The sequence below is a fragment of the Leptodactylus fuscus genome, chromosome 1 (assembly GCF_031893055.1).
Source record: "Leptodactylus fuscus isolate aLepFus1 chromosome 1, aLepFus1.hap2, whole genome shotgun sequence".
Taxonomy (NCBI): domain Eukaryota; kingdom Metazoa; phylum Chordata; class Amphibia; order Anura; family Leptodactylidae; genus Leptodactylus; species Leptodactylus fuscus.
Window position 1 is genome coordinate 340,156,112 of NC_134265.1, and position 21,083 is coordinate 340,177,194.

The 21,083-nt window shown below is 47.0% G+C and overlaps 1 protein-coding gene across 2 annotated transcripts in view; it reads left to right on the forward strand.

Annotated features, from left to right (window-relative positions):
- The window catches only part of GRXCR1 (glutaredoxin and cysteine rich domain containing 1), a 47,453-nt gene that overhangs the window by 13,544 nt on the left and 12,826 nt on the right, over window positions 1-21,083 (forward strand). Inside the window, exon 2 of one of the 2 annotated variants that reach the window (XR_012715261.1) lies at window positions 7,546-7,658. Coding sequence is in view for 1 of the 2 variants with exons in the window: in XM_075266468.1 (XP_075122569.1) it covers window positions 7,546-7,785 (240 nt within the window). In the remaining variant the exon portion in view is untranslated. Of the gene's footprint in view, window positions 1-7,545; window positions 7,786-21,083 lie in introns of those variants that run through there. The other variant, XM_075266468.1, reaches the window with a different exon arrangement.

Consider the following 21,083-nt stretch of genomic DNA (forward strand, 5'->3'; position numbering starts at 1 on the left):
GAGGATACAATTCATTCAACGGGTTGGAGATTTACAGAGGATTAAAAGGATTCAAGGGGTTGTCCAAATCCTAAAAAAAGATAGGCACCAAGATGTAGTCAAAGAAATATAAAAAAAAGTAAAAATGATGTAAAAAATGTCCCTCTAGTCTATCTGCATCGCTATGTCAAGACTGTAAGCTACAATATTCTGTGTCAGGGGACCACTGTGGGCAGTGACTGGCCCCTTCACACAAATGTGATGTCATCATGAACACTATGTGACCACTGGTTTTCCCCATATGAATCGATGCCCCTGTTGTTGCGATATTACCCTGTTGTCTCTAGGTGTGTACTTGCAGGGGCTGGCTGTGTGGCTCATTACCATCTAAATAATGGAGTTTGCTCTGTTCCAATATTCTAGCAAAAAGAATGATAGAAGTTGTTCAGGTTGCTTCTATATGTTTATATGCGTTTTGGTGCAATGGCCTGCTACATATCTCCTAATACTATGGTTCTGCGCACATAAGTCTATGTAATGGAAGATAGCAGAGGTGCATAGTGCTTATGTAGCACACCTACAATCCCTGAGGTGGGTGGACGTCAGCAAATCAAATGCACACAGATAACGCTGGTATAAGGCTAAAACCCCACATTGCGGAAATGCAGCTTTTTTTTGTTGCAGGTTTTGTTGAGGTTTTTGATCCAAAGCTGTTAGTGGAATGAGCAGAAGGGAGAAGTATAAGAACTTCCTAATACTTAACTATTCCTTTTGTAGTCATTCTTGGCTTTGGCTTAAAAAACAGCAACAACAAAAAGCTGCCTTTCCACAATGTGGGACCTCAGCCTAAGATGGGCCTGCCTGCATCCCCTATATCAAACAAATCTTCAGAGGTTTACCCACCTTAGCAGTGGCCTAACTACTGTGGTAGCAGTGGTAGCGGCTGCCACAGGGCCCAGGACATTAGGGGGCCCGGTGACCGCCGCTACCGCTGCTTTTTTTTTTTTCTTCTTTTTTTTTCTTTAAAAGGCCGTTACGGGCCCTATTTACTTACCGATCCTTTGCAGACCCCCGAGTATAATGATCGGAGGCCTGGGAGAGGTAAGAACCATAAAAAACACTGTTACTTACCTCTCCACCATCCGGGCAGGCCTCAGGTCTAGTTGTTTGACGTCTCTGACGTCACATGAACTCGGCCTGCGTCCCGGATCATGTGACATCCGATGTCATTGAAGAAGGCCGACAGCATAGGAGTCGGGAGAAAGGTAAACAACAGTAGTTTTTTTAATGTTTTTATTACCCCGGGTCTCCGATTATTATACTCTGGGGTCTGAAAAGACCCCAGAGTATAATAATTGTTTATAGGTGTCCACAGTGGAGCATACTGCTGAGTGCAGGGGCCACTAGGGGGGATAATACTATGTGCAGGGGCCAGTAAGGGACATAATACTGTGTGCAGGGGCCACTATGGGGTATAATACTGTGTGCAGGGGCCACTATGGGGTATAATACTGTGTGCAGGGGCCACTATTGGGGTTAATACTGTGTGCAGGGGACACTATTGGGGTTAATACTGTGTGCAGGGGACACTATTGGGGTTAATACTGTGTGCAGGGGCCAGTAAGGGACATAATACTGTGTGCAGGGGCCACTATGGGGTATAATACTGTGTGCAGGGGCCACTATGGGGTATAATACTGTGTGCAGGGGCCACTATGGGGCATAATACTGTGTGCAGGGGCCACTATGGAGTATAATACTGTGTGCAGGGGCCACTATGGGGGATAATACTGTGTGCAGGGGCCACTAAGGGACATAATACTGTGTGCAGGGGCCACTATGGAGTATAATACTGTGTGCAGGGGACACTATGGGACATAATACTGTGTGCAGGGGACACTATGGGGACATAATACTGTGTGCAGGGGCCACTAAGGGACATAATACTGTGTGTAGGGGCCACTATGGGGGATAATACTGTGTGCAGGGGCCACTAAGGGACATAATACTGTGTGAAGGGGACACTATGGGACATAATACTGTGTACAGGAACCAGTAAGGGACATAATACTGTGTGCAGGGGCCACTATGGGGATAATACTGTGTGCAGGGGACACTATGGGGATAATACTGTGTGCAGGGGCCACTAAGGGACATAATACTGTGTGCAGGGGCCACTAAGGGACATAATACTGTGTGTAGGGGCCACTAAGGGACATAATACTGTGTGAAGGGGCTACTATGGGGACATAATACTGTGTGCAGGGGCCACTAAGGGACATAATACTGTGTGCAGGGGCCACTATGGGACATAATACTGTGCGCAGGGGCCACTAAGGGACATAATACTGTGCGCAGGGGCCACTAAGGGACATAATACTGTGTGCAGGGGACACTATGGGGGATAATACTGTGTGCAGGGGCCACTAAGGGACATAATACTGTGTGCAGGGGCCACTAAGGGACATAATAGAATGCACAGAAATGCGGAGGAGGGGGTCGGTTGAGGTCTTCAGCATCGGTGGGGGGGCCCCCATGTCAAAAGCTCGCCACCGGGCCCCGCCATTCCTAGTTACGCCACTGCACCTTAGCCAACATTTCCTGCAGATGTTTCGTCTTGTCATATGTAAAGAAATACATCATGCTGATCTGCTTCAACGGAATTTATTCATCCATCAATTTTCTAGTAAAGTATAGAGAACGGTTTGTGTCTAGATCTGCTCATGTATCAAATGTGAAGCTGAGCTATGATGTGCAGCATTGTAGAAGCAGCAGAGCCACATATATCACTCTGTATGGCAGTGTATTGATACCACACTAATAACTAAAAAGCAGTCAGTTTAACAGGAAAAACGAACAGTGTATAAAAGTATTCAATATTCATAAGCAAAGTAAGACACCTGATAGGGGTGTAAAGTTAGACAAAAGTGTCCAACAAAGAACCACATTATATTGTCAGTTAAATACAGGATTACAGGATTAGTACATCTGCCCCTATGTGTTTTTCAGGGAGATCAAGTAAGTGTAAAATACTGATGAACATCTATTCTGATGGATGCTATAAAGCCATTATGTCTTGGGTTGGGTATTTCGGTATAGGACTAGGGCAGAAAATTTAACGTGTAACTCCCAATTTTTTTTTGCTGTTGTGTGAAGGGGTGTTTGGTGAACATGTGTTTATATGCTATATTAACCTATCTAACTTCCCCCAAATGAAGACCTACCCGCATAAAAAAGCTGTTAACTAAGGAAATCCGCAGACCACATAGACTATAATGGTTGCATGTGGTTTCCGCACAAAAAAATGCAGAGAGAATAGTGCTGCTTGCAGGACTTTTTTTTCCCACGTATTTCATGCAGATAGAGGAACAGAATGGCCTGAACGCAGATGTGAACCGGGCCTTAGAAAAATAACTTTTATCTCATATGTAAATTAGATTTTTAAATTTAAGGAAGTGAAGAGCTAGTGCATAAAATCAAGCTATCCATAACCCATATTGCCCCCTCCACTACGATTGAGGGACAGTGTAAGGGCGGGTTCACACCTACGCCCGAACTCCGCTATGCAGGTTTCCGTTTCCTGCTGGCAGAAGACAGAAACCTGCATTCACTGCCCACCGGTGAGCGCCCGAGAGCGTTTTGTGCTCTCTGTGGCGACACCGTTTTTTTTTAATCAGACACAAAGTCCTGCATGTCCGACTTTGTGTCCGGTTAAAAAAAAAACGGTTTCGCCGCGGAGAGCAGAAGACGCTCATGGGTGCTGACAGCCGGACATTTTTCAAACCCATTCAATTGAATGGGTTTGAAAAGTGCCTGATGGTTTCCGTCTCCTGCCCAGTTTCTCGGGCAGGAAACCGAAACCTGCACAACAGAGATCAAGCACAGATGTGAACCCGCCCTTACACTTATCCAGGAGTTCAGCAGTGTCTCATTGGGGAGATGTGTCCTCTCTTCTTCTCTTCCAGGGTGAAGAAACCTAACTGAGCGATGATCTCCTTTCTTCAGGAGTCTTCTCAGCTGACATCCAATGAGGTTTATTGACCGAGCGGCTACATGGAGTAGAACTTTCTCTTTTCTTCCCACTTCTACAAGCTAGTCACTTGCCAGGTTTTTCACAATGTGGAAGAGGAGAAAAGTCACCTTCTCTAGTACACTCTTATTTTCACATTTTTTGGTAGAAACCTGGATAGTTGGGTTACAACAATAGATACCATTGAGCCATCACTGCAACACTACCAACAGCTAATGATGTCACAGTTTAGCTATGCAAATCTGACTTCCATGATGTAATTAGGAAGACAGAGCCTCAGTCAAGCAAACCAATAGAGGGCGCTCCCTTTAACATCATGCCGACCTTCTCAGTGGCCTTTGTTTGCAATGATGTTGGGATTTTACCAGGTATAGTCTCTCAGCCAAGGACAGCTGTTTCGATGTGTTGCATCTCATTAGCTTGGTTTGCTTGCCTGAGACTCAGTCTTCCTAATTACATCATGGAAGATAGACTTGCACATTCTCAGTGAGCGCCCTCTATTGGTGTGCATTCTTGAGGCACTGTCTTCCTTGGCTGGAGCTGAACATTAAGAACAGGCAGGGAAAGAGGCAGATCTATGGAGGGCCAAAGATTGTTGCATCTAATATTGGCTGTTGTCTCTTGGAATGGTCCTGCCAATTTTTGTACAGTTTGCAACTATGGTATCAATAATAAGTATTAAGTTCTCACTTAGTTAATTAAAATTCTATTCTAAAAATGTATTAATGACGCAAATACTGCCAGAAAGTCAGATGTTGTCTGAAGGTTTGGTTATGCTTTAAGTTGCTGGATGATGTCTCATTCGTGCCATTGTATGTATTATCAGTGATCCAGATAAATAACTTATGTTCTAAGAACTGTAAATGTGCAACAATATATAAATGAACCCTCTTCTACAAGGATCATTAGTTACTTGAAGGAAGTTCTCTTACTTTGCATTGTTTTCTTGAATGGAGTTTTTTTTCTATTATTCCCTGTACCATGGTGACCAGGAGCGCTGCTGTGCAAGTGAAAAGCCAGAGGGAGTTAGGCATCCTATTCCTCCGCTGTTACAGTTTCCTAGATTCATGCCTTGGTTTAATACCCTGACCCATACCTGAAGTCCTTAGTTCTAATAGAGAAGAGCAAGAAACTTGAGAGGAATTTAACGAAATGCAGATTGGAAGCCGTATATCCTGTAGACAGATAAATAGAGTTGGACTTTTTGGAAAAATCAGGCTAAATACATTCACTGAGCACTGTGAATATTTGCACAGGACTAGGGTTGAGCGATCGTGTTCGGAAAAGATCGGATTCCGATTGGCGATCGAGAAAATTTCACGATCACAATTGGAATTCCAAACACGATCTTTTTAGGTGGGATCGAGATCGGTACTATTTCCCACAATGCTTTGCTTAGCCTTCACACTGAGTATACACTCTGCTCATTCTGAGTGGAGTGGATACTCAGTGTGAAGGCTCCGCTGCGGTTCCATAGAAATGAATGGAAGCAGCCGGCACACAGCCTTAACCCCCTATGCGCCGGCTCCTTCCATTCATTCTAATGAGTGACTAAACTAACATATCTAGTAGCTACTTACCTGCAGAGATGGGTGCTCCAGTGCCCGGTGTTCTCCTAACACTAACACTAACACTAACTTGGGAGGCAGGGGGCAGCGAGGCGAGAAGAGCAGCGTGGAGCGGCAGCGAGGCGAAGAAGAACACCGGGCACCGGATCAGCCATCTCTGCAGGTAAGTGGACACCAGGGGGGACTAAGTAGCCAGAGGGTTAAAAAAAAATCCTCTGGCTACTTAGTGATTAACTACACAGCGTGGATTCTAACAATTAAAGCGTTCAATTGTTAGATTCCATGCTGTATAGTGAATAGGATTGTTTTTAAAATCCGATCTCCGATTAATAAAAAAATCCCATTGACTTGCATTGGGATCAGAATTGGGATCGAGATCGGGTTCGAATGAAAAATGATCGGAAATCAGATTTTAAAATCAATCCTGAAAAGTCAAGATCGGCTCAACCCTACACAGGACACAATGAAAAACAGGAGAATTATCTAAAGAATACAGTTCCTTACAAACCATTCATTTTAGGTTTTTGGCCTTTAGTTGACATGTAGAAATGACCACTATAGAGCCAGTGACTGCAGCGGCCATGTCTAAACTCATCGTCATCGCTGCAGTCCAGCAAACAGACACAGGCAAGGGGCTCAGACAACATCGGCCTAGGAGCAGTATGGAATTGGTAAGGTGAGTATTCCTCCTTGAGTTATTTTACACCATTGTCAACTGTAAAAGATTTCATTGGAATGGACCACCCCTTTAAATGGTAACTATCATTTCAACAAACTTTGCATTACTAGTGCAGGTATATAAAATAACATTTAGAAAATGCCTGATCAGAGAAAACTGCTTCTTTTCCCTGTTAAAGGGCTGTTTTCATCCTCCTCTTTCCCTGCAAAATTGACTATCACTCTGAAATCTCTGTTATAAGCACTTGTGGATGGACTGCATGTACTATGTATCTGACTACATGTACTATGTATCTGACTACATGTTCCTGTAGAAGTCTATGGAGGGGAAGATGTGCGCAGGAGTTGGGGGAGACAATAAAAGACAAATACTTAGTAGCTAAAGCCTGGTTCACATCTGCACTCAGAATTCCATTCGGGGATTTCCTTGAACAGAATACCAAATGCATTAAAAAGCGGTGAGCAATGAAAGCACATGGACCCCATAGACTATAATGCAGTTTTCTGCATGGTGTCCGCATGAATCTTGCGGAGAGGAAAGTAGTTCTTGAAGTAGTTTTCTCTCCTCATGACTCGTGCGAAGACCTTGTGGAAAACACACGGACCCCATTATAGTCTATGGGGTCCGTGTGCTTTCATTGCTCACCGTATTTTAATGTGTTCGGTATTGCGTTTCGGAAGGGTCCCAAGCAGATGGAATGGAATCAAATTGAATGGAATGCCGAACGCAGATGTGAACCACACCTAAGTAAGAACAGAGCAAGTGATTTATTGACATCAGTACAAGTTAGTACTTCTCTATAAATGTCCTGCATGGTCCTGGGGCTGTTTCTGAGTGTGAGAGAGAAAGGTATGGAGCAGAGTCTTCTCTTCTTACTGTGAGCAATGTATAGCAACTAGGCTCTGCCCACAGGTCATAGAGAACTGCAAAGGAGAAAACTGCTACCTAATGCAAAATATAAGTGATATAATGGAAGACATACACATGGCAGCTTATCTTTACGTGCCCATAATTGTCACTGGTGGCCATTGGTTCTAGATTATTTTGCTAATATATATATTTATGTAAATTTTCTACATGAACATTATAGATAGCTTATTTTTGGTATTTGGTATTGAAATAACTAAAATTATTTTTCAGGCCTTCTAATGAAGAGATTGTCTGATACTGAGAGCATATAATTAATAATATACTTACTATAGGGTTTATTTCTCTGCCCTCTCTATGTTCTAACATACAGTCTAATAAGTGACATGTTTTACTCATTATGAATTTGCATTTTGTTGCAGTCCACCACCACCTTAGAATATGGCCGTATAGTGATTTATACTACAAGTTTGCGGGTGGTACGAAACACTTTTGAAAGGTGCGAAACCGTCCGGAAAATCTTCCAGAATCACAGAGTAAAATTTGAAGAAAAGAATATTGCCCTCAATGGTGACTATGGAAAGGAGCTGGACGAGAGATGTCGCCGGGTGTCTGAAATGCCATCTCTACCTGTTGTATTCATTGATGGCCATTATCTTGGGGTAAGTCAATGTGATTATATGTTACTACATCAGGCGCTACTAAACCAAGAAATTCAATGTTTAATCCATATTGGATGTCAATGAGCTGTTTGGTGCAACCAATTTGTGTGTAACCCGTTTTCACATGTTGTCATGATCTGTCATTACTCACCCAAATCTCACCCAATGGATGCAGTGTCTTTCAAGTTATCCAGCAGGGTTGCCCGGTGCTGGACCTCCACCGATCTAGTCCTGGAAGCCCCCTGTATCTACAAAGCTGCTTAATAATTTATATTTTAATCTTGATTTGCTGTATGATTTTGAATAAGCCATGTGGCTGTGGATTGGGAACAATGCTGGCTGGATACAACCTCTTATAGGCTCATACTCCAGGCTGGTGATTGGTGTGTCAAGGCTCTAACATTTCTGCCATCCATTATGCAGACATACAGTACAGTAATTGCTTGTTATATGATGTAGAAATTATTGGATTCTGCTCTGCAAAAATAAATCAGACATTGTCACCTCGCCATCACTCTTGTATGCAATAAATGTCTAATGAAATCCCAATTACTACTTCTCCTTCCTCATTCTGGTGCCAGTCCTTGTGTTTGCTTTCCTAGCACATAATAACATCATGTCTATCACTTATCCAGCAAGCTTCAGTGCTTGTCATTCCAGTACTGCTGTGTTGCTTTGACAAACAGGATGACCCAATGATATTGGGCTGTGGATTTTTTTTAACCCAAATTGGCAAAAACTTGGTTAAAAGAGTCGTCTTTAGGGTTGAGTGATTGTGTTCGGAAAAGATCGGATTCTGATCGGCGATCGAGAAAATTTCATGATCGCCATCGGAATTCCGAACACGATCTTTTTAGGTGGGATCGAGATCGGTGATTAGTTCCCACAATGCTTTGCTACTGGCCAACTGGCCATTGTGGGAAAAGCTAACAATGTTAGCTTTCACACTGAGTATACGCTCTGCTCATTCTGAGCGGAGTGTATACTCAGTGTGAAGGCTCCGCTGCGGTTCCATAGGAATGAATGGAAGCAGCCGGCACACAGCATTAACCCCCTGCGCGCCGACTGCATCCATTCATTCTAATGGGAGACTAGCTAACATCTCTAGTAGCTACTTACCTGCAGAGATGGCTGGTCCGGTGCCTGGTGTTCTCGTTCTTCTTCTCCTCGCTGCCCCCGCCTCCCAGGTTAGTGTTTAAAGAGCTAGGAAGAAGGCGGGGCTTGTGGCTTAGCAGAGTGTGGGCGGGTACAGGGCGGGGAGACGTGACGTCTCCTCTCCCAGTACCCGCCCACACTCTTCTAACCTGGGAGGCAGGGGACAGCGAGGCGAAGAAGAATGAGAACACCGGGCACCGGACCAGCCATCTCTGCAGGTAAGTGGACACCAGGGGGGACTAAGTAGCCAGAGGATAAAAAATAAAAATCCTCTGGCTACTTAGTGATTAAAAAAATTCACTACACAGAGTGGATTCTAACAATTAAAGCGTTCAATTGTTAGATTCCATGCTGTATAGTGAATTGGATTGTTTTTAAAATCTGATCTCCGATTAGTAAAAAAATCCCATTGACTTGCATTGGGATCAGAATTGGGATCGAGATCGGGTTCGAATGAAAAATGATTGGAAATCGGATTTCAAAATCGATCCTGAAAAGTCAACCTATCCACAGGTTCATCTGTTCTAGAAGCCGGGTGCCAAAAGCTGCTACTGGATGGGCGGCAAACACACAGTGCTGATCCTATTCTAGTAATAGGAGTGTTGCCCCATCTATAACCTTCAGGCTGTCCTCCACCAGTCAGCCCTTTATAAAGGGATGGGCCTGAACGTGTTTGGGAATGAAGTAATGGTTGGTCCTTTTTATTAAAGGGATTCTATCGTTAAAAATCACATTTTTTTCTCGATCACATGTAGGAATAGCCTTAAGAAAGGCTATTCTTCTCCTACCTTTAGATGTCTTCTCCACACCGCGGTTTGTAGAAATCCCGGTTTTCGTCTGTATGCAAATTAGTTCTCTCACAGCACTGGGGGCGTCCCCAATGCTGCGAGATAATTCTCCAGCGCCACCTCCTTCTTCTTCAGGAATGGCCTCTCTGTGTGTCTTCTCCTGGAGCTGGGTTTAAACTTCTACGCATGCACAGTTGGCTCTGCCATCAGGCCTCAGGCAGAGCCGACTGCGCATGCTCACAGGCCACAACAAAATGGCTGCCTACTGTCTACGCGGTCATGCGCAGTCTACTCTGCCCGAGGCCTGGAAGATTGAAACCCAGGACGGAAGAAGACACAGGGAGAAGGTGTTCCAGAAGAAGAGAGAGGCGTCGCTGGACAGTTCTCTTGCAGCATTGGGGACGCCCCCAGTGCTCCGAGGGAACTCATCTGCATACAGATGAATACTGGGATTTCTACCAAATAGCGGCGCGGGGAAGTCATCTAAAGGTAGGAGAAGAATAGCCTTTCTTAATCGTGATCAAGAAAAAAATGTGATTTTAATGATAGAATCCCTTTAAGGACATTTTCTAGGACTAAGATATTGATGCTCTATTCTTAGGATACGGCATCAATATTTGAAGAGTGGGGGTCTGACACACTGCACCCTTACTTATCAGCTGATTGAAGAGAGCACAGTTTTGGGGTAAGTGCTGTAGCCTCTTCTTTACTTTCCAAGCATAGCGATGCACATTGTATAGCAGTTGTGCTTAGTATTACAGTTCAGCCCCATTCACTTGAATGGAAATGAGCTGCAACCAACTCCTAAACATGACACGACAAGGCCTGGGTCAGGGGATAATCGTACACATCAGGGAGAATGTGTGCCTACATAGGCAGTACGGAGACTTACAAGTCATTCCTGCTCCGCTAGGGATTCTGGGTAAAAAATATGCAAATCTATTCTCCAGGATGTAATTAGGAGAACAGTGCACTTTTTATGCTGCCCTCTAGAGGGCAGCCTCCTTAACATCATGGGTGATTGCATACAACAGATGAGGATCCAGCATGCCTTGTATAAAAACAAACCTTCTTTATTTGACTTTTTTTTTTTCTTTTCTTTTAAAAAATTACAGCCTGAAAGTGGACATACAAATCATGGTGACAGATGGTATAATGTCAGTCAAGCTCAGGCAAAAATTAGACTGACACGTTTTGATAGTCAAGCTATCTTAGTCACAGACTATGACTAAGATAACTTGACTATCGAAACGCGTCAGTCTAATTTTTGCCTGAGCTTGACTGACATTATACCATCTGTCACCATGATTTGTATGTCCACTTTCAAGCTGTAATTTTTTAAAAGAAAAGAAAATTTTTTTTTCAAATAAAGAAGGTACAAGGCATGCTGGATCCTCATCTGTTGTACGCAATCACCTGTGTTTCACATTCCCAGCCGGGGGAATTCACTACGTGGACCCGTGCAGCCGTTTCTTATGTGAGTGTTCATATTGAAAAAAGTTTTTCCTGCCATCATGTTTAAATGCATATTATAGACATATGGTTATAAATCGGAGGCTGTATTTCCCTTTCCCCACTTCCTAATAAGCATTGTTCCTTAACATCATGCATGACTCAGTTAATAAGCCTACTAACATGATGCGGATTTAATTGCCAAATTAGTATTTCTCTTCCAAAAGGAACAGATTCCCAGCTATGGACAGCGCTGTTTCGGCCTATTGGGCCTCCTCAGCATAGCGCAGGGATACTGATTTGGCAGAGTGAGAGATTATAGACCAGGGTCAGGGGTTAATCGTACAAGAGGGCGGCATACAGAGTGCACTGTTTTCCTAATTACATCCTGGAGAATAGATTTGCATATTTTTTTTTACGACATGGCCTGTAAGTGGTGTTTATTTGAGCAATGCTGCTGCTTCAATAAGCTGATCTATTGGGGTCCCAGGTGTCGGACCCCCACGAAACTGATATTGATTCTAAGAAGAGGTCATCAGTATTTTAATCAGAGACAATACCCCTGTTATATTCTTGGAGTATGAATCATTTGACGATGTTAGATTCTATGGCTGACAGTGTATAGCATGGCTGCACAGCACCACCTGCCTAATGAATACAGGCACTGCAGATGATAAGGCCTAGGCATGATAATAATACAGTTTCTTATGAATATATAATTTCTGTCGGTGTGACCTATAATACGAAGTGGAACACTTACATCAAAAATGAGTTTTATTGTTTCAGACACGTCTTAAGATAGATACAGAATAAGATGCCGTAATTCTCTGATCTCTATTCCACCATCTCAATTATAAAGGTGTTATGTCAATCTTATTGTATTTCATAAAATTGTGGCCAAGAACCTTGAATTCCATATTGAGTGTTATCATACTACAGCATTGTGAAAGCTTTCTGCCTTTTTCTTGATCCCATAAATTGGGAGTTTTATATAAAGGATACACCTATTAGCTCTATAGTCATGTGTGATATTGTTGGAGACCAAATGTGTAACAAAAATATGCAAAAATACAAATCTAAATAAATAATAATGTTGCAAGTAATAACTTTTACTTTAGCTGCCAACATATCTTGGAGGATCAGGCTAGGGTCACACCTGCGCCGGCTCTAAGCTGGGGAATTCCGTTCCTATTTCCGCTTTAAAAGAATTTTTTCACCCTTTTTGGATGGAAACCTGGCGGACCCCATTATAGTCTATGGGGTCTGCAGTTTCAGCAGGTAACCACTTTTTAAGCGGATTAGGTTTCCAAACGGAAACCTGAATGCAGGTGTGAACCTAGCGTCAGTGGCGTAACTAGGAATGGCGGGGCCCCGTGGCGACACTGACGTCGAAGACCTCGACCGACCCCCACCTACGCATACCTGCGCGTTCTATTATCCCCAATAGTGGCCCCTGCACACAGTATTATGTCCCTTAGTGACCCCTGCACACAGTATTATGTCCCTTAGTGACCCCTGCACACAGTATTATGTCCCTTAGTGGCCCCTGCACACAGTATTATGTCCCTTAGTGACCCCTGCACACAGTATTATGTCCCTTAGTGGCCCCTGCACACAGTATTATCCCCCATAGTGGCCCTTGCACACAGTATTATGCCCCATAGTGGCCCCTGCACACAGTATTATCCCCCATAGTGGCCCCTGCACACAGTATTATGTCCCATAGTGGCCCCTGCACACAGTATTATGTCCCTTAGTGGCCCCTGCACACAGTATTATGCCCCATAGTGGCCCTTGCACACAGTATTATGTCCCACTGTGGACATCCATAAACAATTATTATACTCTGGGGTCTTTTCAGACCCCAGAGTATAATAATCAGAGACCCGGGGGAATAAAAACATAAAAAACTACTGTTTCTTACCTGTCCCCCAGCCTCCGCTGCCATCCTTCTGCAATGACGTCGGACGTCACATGACCCGGGACGCAGGCCGGGTTCATGTGACGTCAGAGACGTCAGACAACAAGGAAGGAGGCCTGGCAGGATCGTGGAGAGGTAAGTAACAGTGTTTTTTATGTTTCTTACCTCTCCCGGTCCGCCAATCATTATACTGTATTATATCCGAAAAGACCCCCGAGTATAATGATAGCGGTAGCGGTTGTCACCGGGCCCCTAATGTCCCGGACCCTGTGGCAGCTGCCTCTGCTGCTATGGCGGTAGTTTCGCCACTGCCTAGCGTAAATAAGTAAGTAATAAAAAAACAAGGAAACAAAATTAAAACCACCTTCATTTATTCAGCATCATGTGTGAGTGTTGAGTGCACAGCTGCACACACTTACACGGCTTGGCATGCTATCTATGACATTATTACTGGTTGCCTGAATGCACTTGGGCACACAACCCATCAAGATTGGCTGCTGTCTGCTCTCTTTGGAGATGGCGAAAAATGATGTCTCAGATATGCTCGATGCGAGACAAGTCCAGAGGCTTCTCACATTAGTAGAAGCAACATGTGGCCTGGCATTACTTTCTAGATATGCATAACCATATGGCTGGTCCTTCTTGGTGTTACAATTTCAATGTTAAGGAGTGTATAGAATATAAATACTACAATTGAAAGAGGAACCTCCAAGACTCGACTTAATAGAAACAATCACCATTGCAGTTTTTCAGAGAAAATATAGTTTGAAAGAAGGTCTGGTATAGGACTAAGTCCCCCTGGGCAGGGCCCCTCTAGCTTCTTTCTTTTCTTTCCTTTCCTTTCTTTTTTTGTTAAGGTTATATGGCCACAACCTGTTGGAGGATGGCAGCTGTAGTAGCAGGTGTCAGCAGTGACCAGTAGAGATGAGCGAACACTAAAATGTTCGAGGTTCGAAATTCGATTCGAACAGCCGCTCAATGTTCGTGTGTTCGAACGGGTTTCGAACCCCATTATAGTCTATGGGGAACAGATACTCGTTAAGGGGGAAACCCAAATCCGTGTCTGGAGGGTCACCAAGTCCACTATGACACCCCAGGAAATGATGCCAACACCTCTGGAATGACACTGGGACAGCAGGGGAAGCATGTCTGGGGGCATCTAACACACCAAAGACCCTCTATTACCCCAACATCACAGCCTAACAACTACACACTTTACACACTCAATACCACCTCTCTGACAGTAGGAAAACACCTTGAAACATGTGTATTTGGCACTTGCAGTGAGGAGAGCTTGTCACCAGCAGTGAATTTGGCCCTTGTAGTAAGTTGAGGTTGGCACCAACATTTGTTTTGAAAATCAGGGTGGATTGAGCCTCTAACCAGCAGAGTTTGGGCAAATTCATGGTGGAGGGAGCCTCTAAACACCCCAGTTTGGGCAAATTCATGGTGGAGGGAGCCTCTAAAAACCCCAGTTTGGACCAATTCATGGTGGAGGGAGCCTCTAACCAGCCCAGTTTGGGCAAATTCATGGTGGAGGGAGCCTCTAACCAGCCCAGTTTGGACCAATTAATGGTGGAGGGAGCCTCTAACCAGCCCAGTTTGGACCAATTAATGGTGGAGGGAGCCTCTAACCAGCCCAGTTTGGACCAATTAATGGTGGAGGGAGCCTCTAACCAGCCCAGTTTGGACCAATTAATGGTGGAGGGAGCCTCTAACCACCCCAGTTTGGACCAATTCATGGTGGAGGGAGCCTCTAAACAGCCAAGTTTGGACCAATTCATGGTGGAGGGAGCCTCTAAAAACCCCAGTTTGGACCAATTCATGGTGGAGGGAGCCTCTAACCAGCCCAGTTTGGACCAATTCATGGTGGAGGGAGCCTCTAACCAGCCCAGTTTGGACCAATTAATGGTGGAGGGAGCCTCTAACCAGCCCAGTTTGGACCAATTAATGGTGGAGGGAGCCTCTAACCAGCCCAGTTTGGACCAATTAATGGTGGAGGGAGCCTCTAACCAGCCCAGTTTGGACCAATTAATGGTGGAGGGAGCCTCTAACCACCCCAGTTTGGACCAATTCATGGTGGAGGGAGCCTCTAAACAGCCAAGTTTGGACCAATTCATGGTGGAGGGAGCCTCTAAACAGCCCAGTTTGGACCAATTCATGGTGGAGGGAGCCTCTAACCAGCCCAGTTTGGACCAATTAATGGTGGAGGGAGCCTCTAACCAGCCCAGTTTGGACCAATTAATGGTGGAGGGAGCCTCTAACCAGCCCAGTTTGGACCAATTAATGGTGGAGGGAGCCTCTAACCAGCCCAGTTTGGACCAATTAATGGTGGAGGGAGCCTCTAACCACCCCAGTTTGGACCAATTCATGGTGGAGGGAGCCTCTAAACAGCCAAGTTTGGACCAATTCATGGTGGAGGGAGCCTCTAAAAACCCCAGTTTGGACCAATTCATGGTGGAGGGAGCCTCTAACCAGCCCAGTTTGGGCAAATTCATGGTGGAGGGAGCCTCTAAACAGCCCAGTTTGGGCAAATTCATGGTGGAGGGAGCCTCTAACCAGCCCAGTTTGGACCAATTAATGGTGGAGGGAGCCGCTAAACAGCCCAGTTTGGGCAAATTCATGGTGGAGGGAGCCTCTAAACAGCCCAGTTTGGACCAATTCATGGTGGAGGGAGCCTCTAACCAGCCCAGTTTGGGCAAATTCAAGGTGGAGGGAGCCTCTAAACAGCCCAGTTTGGGCAAATTCATGGTGGAGGGAGCCTCTAACCAGCCCAGTTTGGACCAATTAATGGTGGAGGGAGCCTCTAAAAAACCCAGTTTGGACCAATTCATGGTGGAGGGAGCCTCTAAACAGCCCAGTTTGGGCAAATTCATGGTGGAGGGAGCCTCTAACCAGCCCAGTTTGGACCAATTAATGGTGGAGGGAGCCTCTAACCAGCCCAGTTTGGACCAATTAATGGTGGAGGGAGCCTCTAACCAGCCCAGTTTGGACCAATTAATGGTGGAGGGAGCCTCTAACCAGCCCAGTTTGGACCAATTAATGGTGGAGGGAGCCTCTAACCACCCCAGTTTGGACCAATTAATGGTGGAGGGAGCCTCTAACCACCCCAGTTTGGACCAATTCATGGTGGAGGGAGCCTCTAAACAGCCAAGTTTGGACCAATTCATGGTGGAGGGAGCCTCTAAAAACCCCAGTTTGGACCAATTCATGGTGGAGGGAGCCTCTAACCAGCCCAGTTTGGGCAAATTCATGGTGGAGGGAGCCTCTAAACAGCCCAGTTTGGGCAAATTCATGGTGGAGGGAGCCTCTAACCAGCCCAGTTTGGACCAATTAATGGTGGAGGGAGCCGCTAAACAGCCCAGTTTGGGCAAATTCATGGTGGAGGGAGCCTCTAAACAGCCCAGTTTGGACCAATTCATGGTGGAGGGAGCCTCTAACCAGCCCAGTTTGGGCAAATTCAAGGTGGAGGGAGCCTCTAAACAGCCCAGTTTGGGCAAATTCATGGTGGAGGGAGCCTCTAACCAGCCCAGTTTGGACCAATTAATGGTGGAGGGAGCCTCTAAAAAACCCAGTTTGGACCAATTCATGGTGGAGGGAGCCTCTAAACAGCCCAGTTTGGGCAAATTCATGGTGGAGGGAGCCTCTAACCAGCCCAGTTTGGACCAATTAATGGTGGAGGGAGCCTCTAACCAGCCCAGTTTGGACCAATTAATGGTGGAGGGAGCCTCTAACCAGCCCAGTTTGGACCAATTAATGGTGGAGGGAGCCTCTAACCAGCCCAGTTTGGACCAATTAATGGTGGAGGGAGCCTCTAACCACCCCAGTTTGGACCAATTCATGGTGGAGGGAGCCTCTAAACAGCCCAGTTTGGACCAATTCATGGTGGAGGGAGTCTCTAAAAAACCCAGTTTGGACCAATTCATGGTGGAGGGAGCCTCTAAACAGCCCAGTTTGGGCAAATTCATGGTGGAGGGAGCCTCTAAACAGCCCAGTTTGGGCAAATTCATGGTGGAGGGAGCCTCTAACCAGCCCAGTTTGGACCAATTAATGGTGGAGGGAGCCTCTAAACAGCCAAGTTTTGGGAAATTCATGGTGGAGGGAGCCTCTAACCAGCCCAGTTTGGACCAATTCATGGTGGAGGGAGCCTCTAAACAGCCCAGTTTGGGCAAATTCATGGTGGAGGGAGCCTCTAACCAGCAGAGTTGTGGGAAAGCAGGGTGGAGGGAGCCTCTAACCAGCAGAGTTGGTGGAAATCAGGGTGGAGGGAGCCTCTAACCAGCAGAGTTGGGGGAAATCATGTTGGAGGGAGCCTAGTATTAGCAGAATTGTGCAACGCTTATGGTGGATGAGTATGAGGATGCGGAGGAATTGGAGAGGTTGAGTACAGACATGGAGTTTCATGTTGGGGTGCTTTACACAGGTGGGCACAAAAATGAAGGCTCTATCCAGTGGTGGTTCATTTTTATCAAAGTGAGCCGGTCGGCACTCTCAGCTGACAGACGGGTGCGCTTGTCAGTGATGATGCCACCGGCTGCACTGAACACCCTCTCAGATAGGACGCTGGCGGCAGGACAGGACAGCACCTCCAAGGCATATAGGGCAAGTTCAAGCCACAGGTCCAACTTCGACACCCAATACGTGTAGGGCGCAGAGGGGTCGGAGAGGACAGGGCTGTGGTCGGAAAGGTATTCCCGCAACATGCGCCTATACTTCTCACGCCTGGTGACACTAGGACCCTCCGTGGCGGCACTTTGGCGAGGGGGTGCCATCAAGGTGTCCCAGACCTTAGACAGTGTGCCCCTCGTTTGTGTGGACCGGTGAGAACTTGGTTGCCTACTGGAGGAACTGCCCTCCCTGCCGCCAACGTCACATGCTGGAAACATCTCCATCATATTCTGCACCAATTGCCTGTGGCAAGCATTGATGCGATTGGCCCTCCCCTCTACCGGAATAAAAGACGAGATGTTGTTTTTATACCGGGGGTCAAGGATAGCAAAGATCCAGTACTGGTTGTCCTCCATGATTTTGACAATACGCTTGTCGGTTGTAAAGCACCCCAACATGAACTCAGCCATGTCTGCCACAGTGTTAGTTGGCATGACTCCTCTGGCCCCACCGGAAAGTTCAATCTCCATTTCCTCCTCATCCTCCATGTCTACCCATCCGCGCTGCAACAATGGGACGATTCGAAGTTGCCCGGAAGCCTCCTGTATCACCATCACATCATCGGACAACTCTTCTTCCTCCTCCTCCTCCTCCTCCTCCTCCATTAAACGCAGTGAAGCGGACAGATGTGTGGACCTACTCTCCAGCTGTGACGGATCGGATGCTATCCCTAACTCCTCTGTGTGATCTGAGTTATCCCTGATGTCAATCAGGGATTCTCTCAGAACACACAAGAGCGGGATTGTAAGGCTCACCATCGCATCCTCAGAGCTCACCCTCCTTGTGGACTCCTCAAAGACCCGTAGGATGTCACAAAGGTCTCTCATCCATGGCCACTCATGGATGTGAAACTGAGGCAGCTGACTTTGTGGCACCCTAGGGTTTTGTAGCTGGTATTCCATCAAAGGTCTCTGCTGCTCAACCACTCTATTCAACATCTGAAACGTTGAGTTCCAGCGTGTGGGGACGTCGCACAAAAGCCGGTGTTGTGGCACATGCAGGCGTTGCTGGAGAGATTTTAAGCTAGCAGCGGCTACTGTCGACTTGCGAAAGTGGGCGCACATGCGCCGCACTTTCACCAGTAGCTCTGGAACATTGGGGTAGCTCTTTAGGAAACGTTGCACCACTAGGTTGAAGACGTGGGCCAGGCATGGAACATGTTGGAGTCCGGCAAGCTCCAGAGCTGCTACCAGGTTCCGGCCGTTATCACAAACGACCATGCCTGGGCCCAGGTGCAGCGGCTCAAACCATATTGCCGTCTCATCGAGGAGGGCATCCCTCACCTCGGAGGCAGTGTGCTGTCTGTCCCCCAAGCTGATCAGCTTCAGCACAGCCTGCTGACGTCTACCAACGCCAGTGCTGCAACGTTTCCAACTCGTAGCTGGGGTCAATCTAACAGCGGAGGAGGAGGCGGTGGCGGAGGAGGAGGCGGTGGCGGAGGAGGAGGCGGTAGAGGAGGAGGAGGAGGGGGGTGTTCTTCTCGTGTCCCTGCCAGGAATGTTAGGCGGGGAGACGAGGTACACCGGGCCAGTTTGGGAAGCAGTCCCAGCCTCAACTACATTCACCCAGTGTGCCGTCAGTGAAATGTAGCGTCCCTGTCCGCATGCACTTGTCCACGCGTCGGTGGTCAAGTGGACCTTTGTGCAAAGCGCGGAACTAAGGGCCCGCCTGATGTTGAGTGACACGTGCTGGTGCAAGGCGGGGACGGCACACCGGGAGAAGTAGTGACGGCTAGGGACGGCATAGCGAGGTGCCGCAGTTGCCATCAGGTCCAGGAAGGCGGGAGTTTCAACAAGCCGGAACGCCAACATCTCCTGGGCCAGCAGTTTAGCGATGTTGGCGTTCAAGGCTTGCGCGTGTGGGTGGTTAGCAGTGTATTTCTGCCGCCGCTCCAATGTCTGAGAGATGGTGGGTTGTTGTAAAGAAACGCCTGATGGTGCCTTTGATGGTGCAGGAGAAGGAGATAAGACAGGACCAGGGGAGGATGAGGTAGAAGTCAACAAAGTGGCGGAGGCAGATGAAGTGGTGTCCTGGCTCGTCCTCTGGAGTGCATCGCCAGCACAGTCAGCAGTGGCAGTGGCAGAGGCAGAGGCAGTGGCAGAGGCAGTGGCAGTGGCGTGAACGGCAGGCGGCCTTTGTCCTGCCGTTGCTGCCTGCCACTGATTCCAGTGCTTGGATTCCAAATGACGGCGCATTGAAGTGGTGGACAGGTTGCTCTTCTCAGAGCCCCTAATCAATTTCGAGAGGCAAATTGTGCAGACAACACTATATCTGTCCTCGGCGCATTCCTTGAAAAAACTCCACACCTTCGAGAAACGTGCCCTCGAGGTGGGAGTTTTTCGGGGCTGGGTACGAACTGGAACATCTTGGGAGATTCCGGGTGTGGCCTGGCTTCGCCTAAGCTGCTGACCTCTGCCTCTGCCTCTAGCTACCCTTTTTGGTGCTGCACCTGCCTCAACATCCACACTACTTTCCCCGCTTGACATCCCCCCTGTCCAGGTCGGGTCAGTGTCCTCATCATCCACCACTTCCTCTTCCAACTCCTGTCTCATCTCCTCCTCCCGCACAATGCGCCGGTCAACTGGATGCCCTGACGGCAACTGCGTCACATCATCGTCGATGAGGGTGGGTTGCTGGTCATCCACCACCAAATCGAACGGAGATGGAGGAGACTCTAGTGTTTGAGCATCTGGACACAGATGCTCCTCTGTTAGGTTCGTGGAATCGTGACGTGGAGAGGCAGGTTGAGGGACAATGAAAGGAGCGGAGAACAGCTCTGGGGAGCAGGGACAGTTTGGGTTATTGTTCTGTAAAGCTTCGGAATTTTGGGAGGAAGGAAGACAAGACTGTTGGGTAATAGGAGGAGAGGAGGCAGAGTCTGACTGGCTGCTGGACAATGTGCTGTAAGCGTTCTCTGACAGCCATTGCAAGACCTGTTCCTGGTTCTCGGGCCTACTAAGGTTTGTACCCTGCAGTTTAGTTAATGTGGCAAGCAACCCTGGCACTGTGGAGTGGCGCAATGCTTGCTGCCCCACAGGAGTAGGCACGGGACGCCCTGTGGCTTCACTGCTACCTTGCTCCCCAGAACCATTCCCCCGACCTCGCCCACGGCCTCGTCCACGTCCCTTTCCGGGAGCCTTGCGCATTTTGAATTCCTAGTTAGAAATTGGCACTGTATACCAGTAGTAAAAATTGTGGGTGCACGTAACCCCAATATATTCTTTGAATTCCCAGTCAGACACTGGCACTATATGGCAGTAGCAAGAAATGAGGGTATTTGTATTCCCAATATATTCTTTGAATTCCCAGTCAGA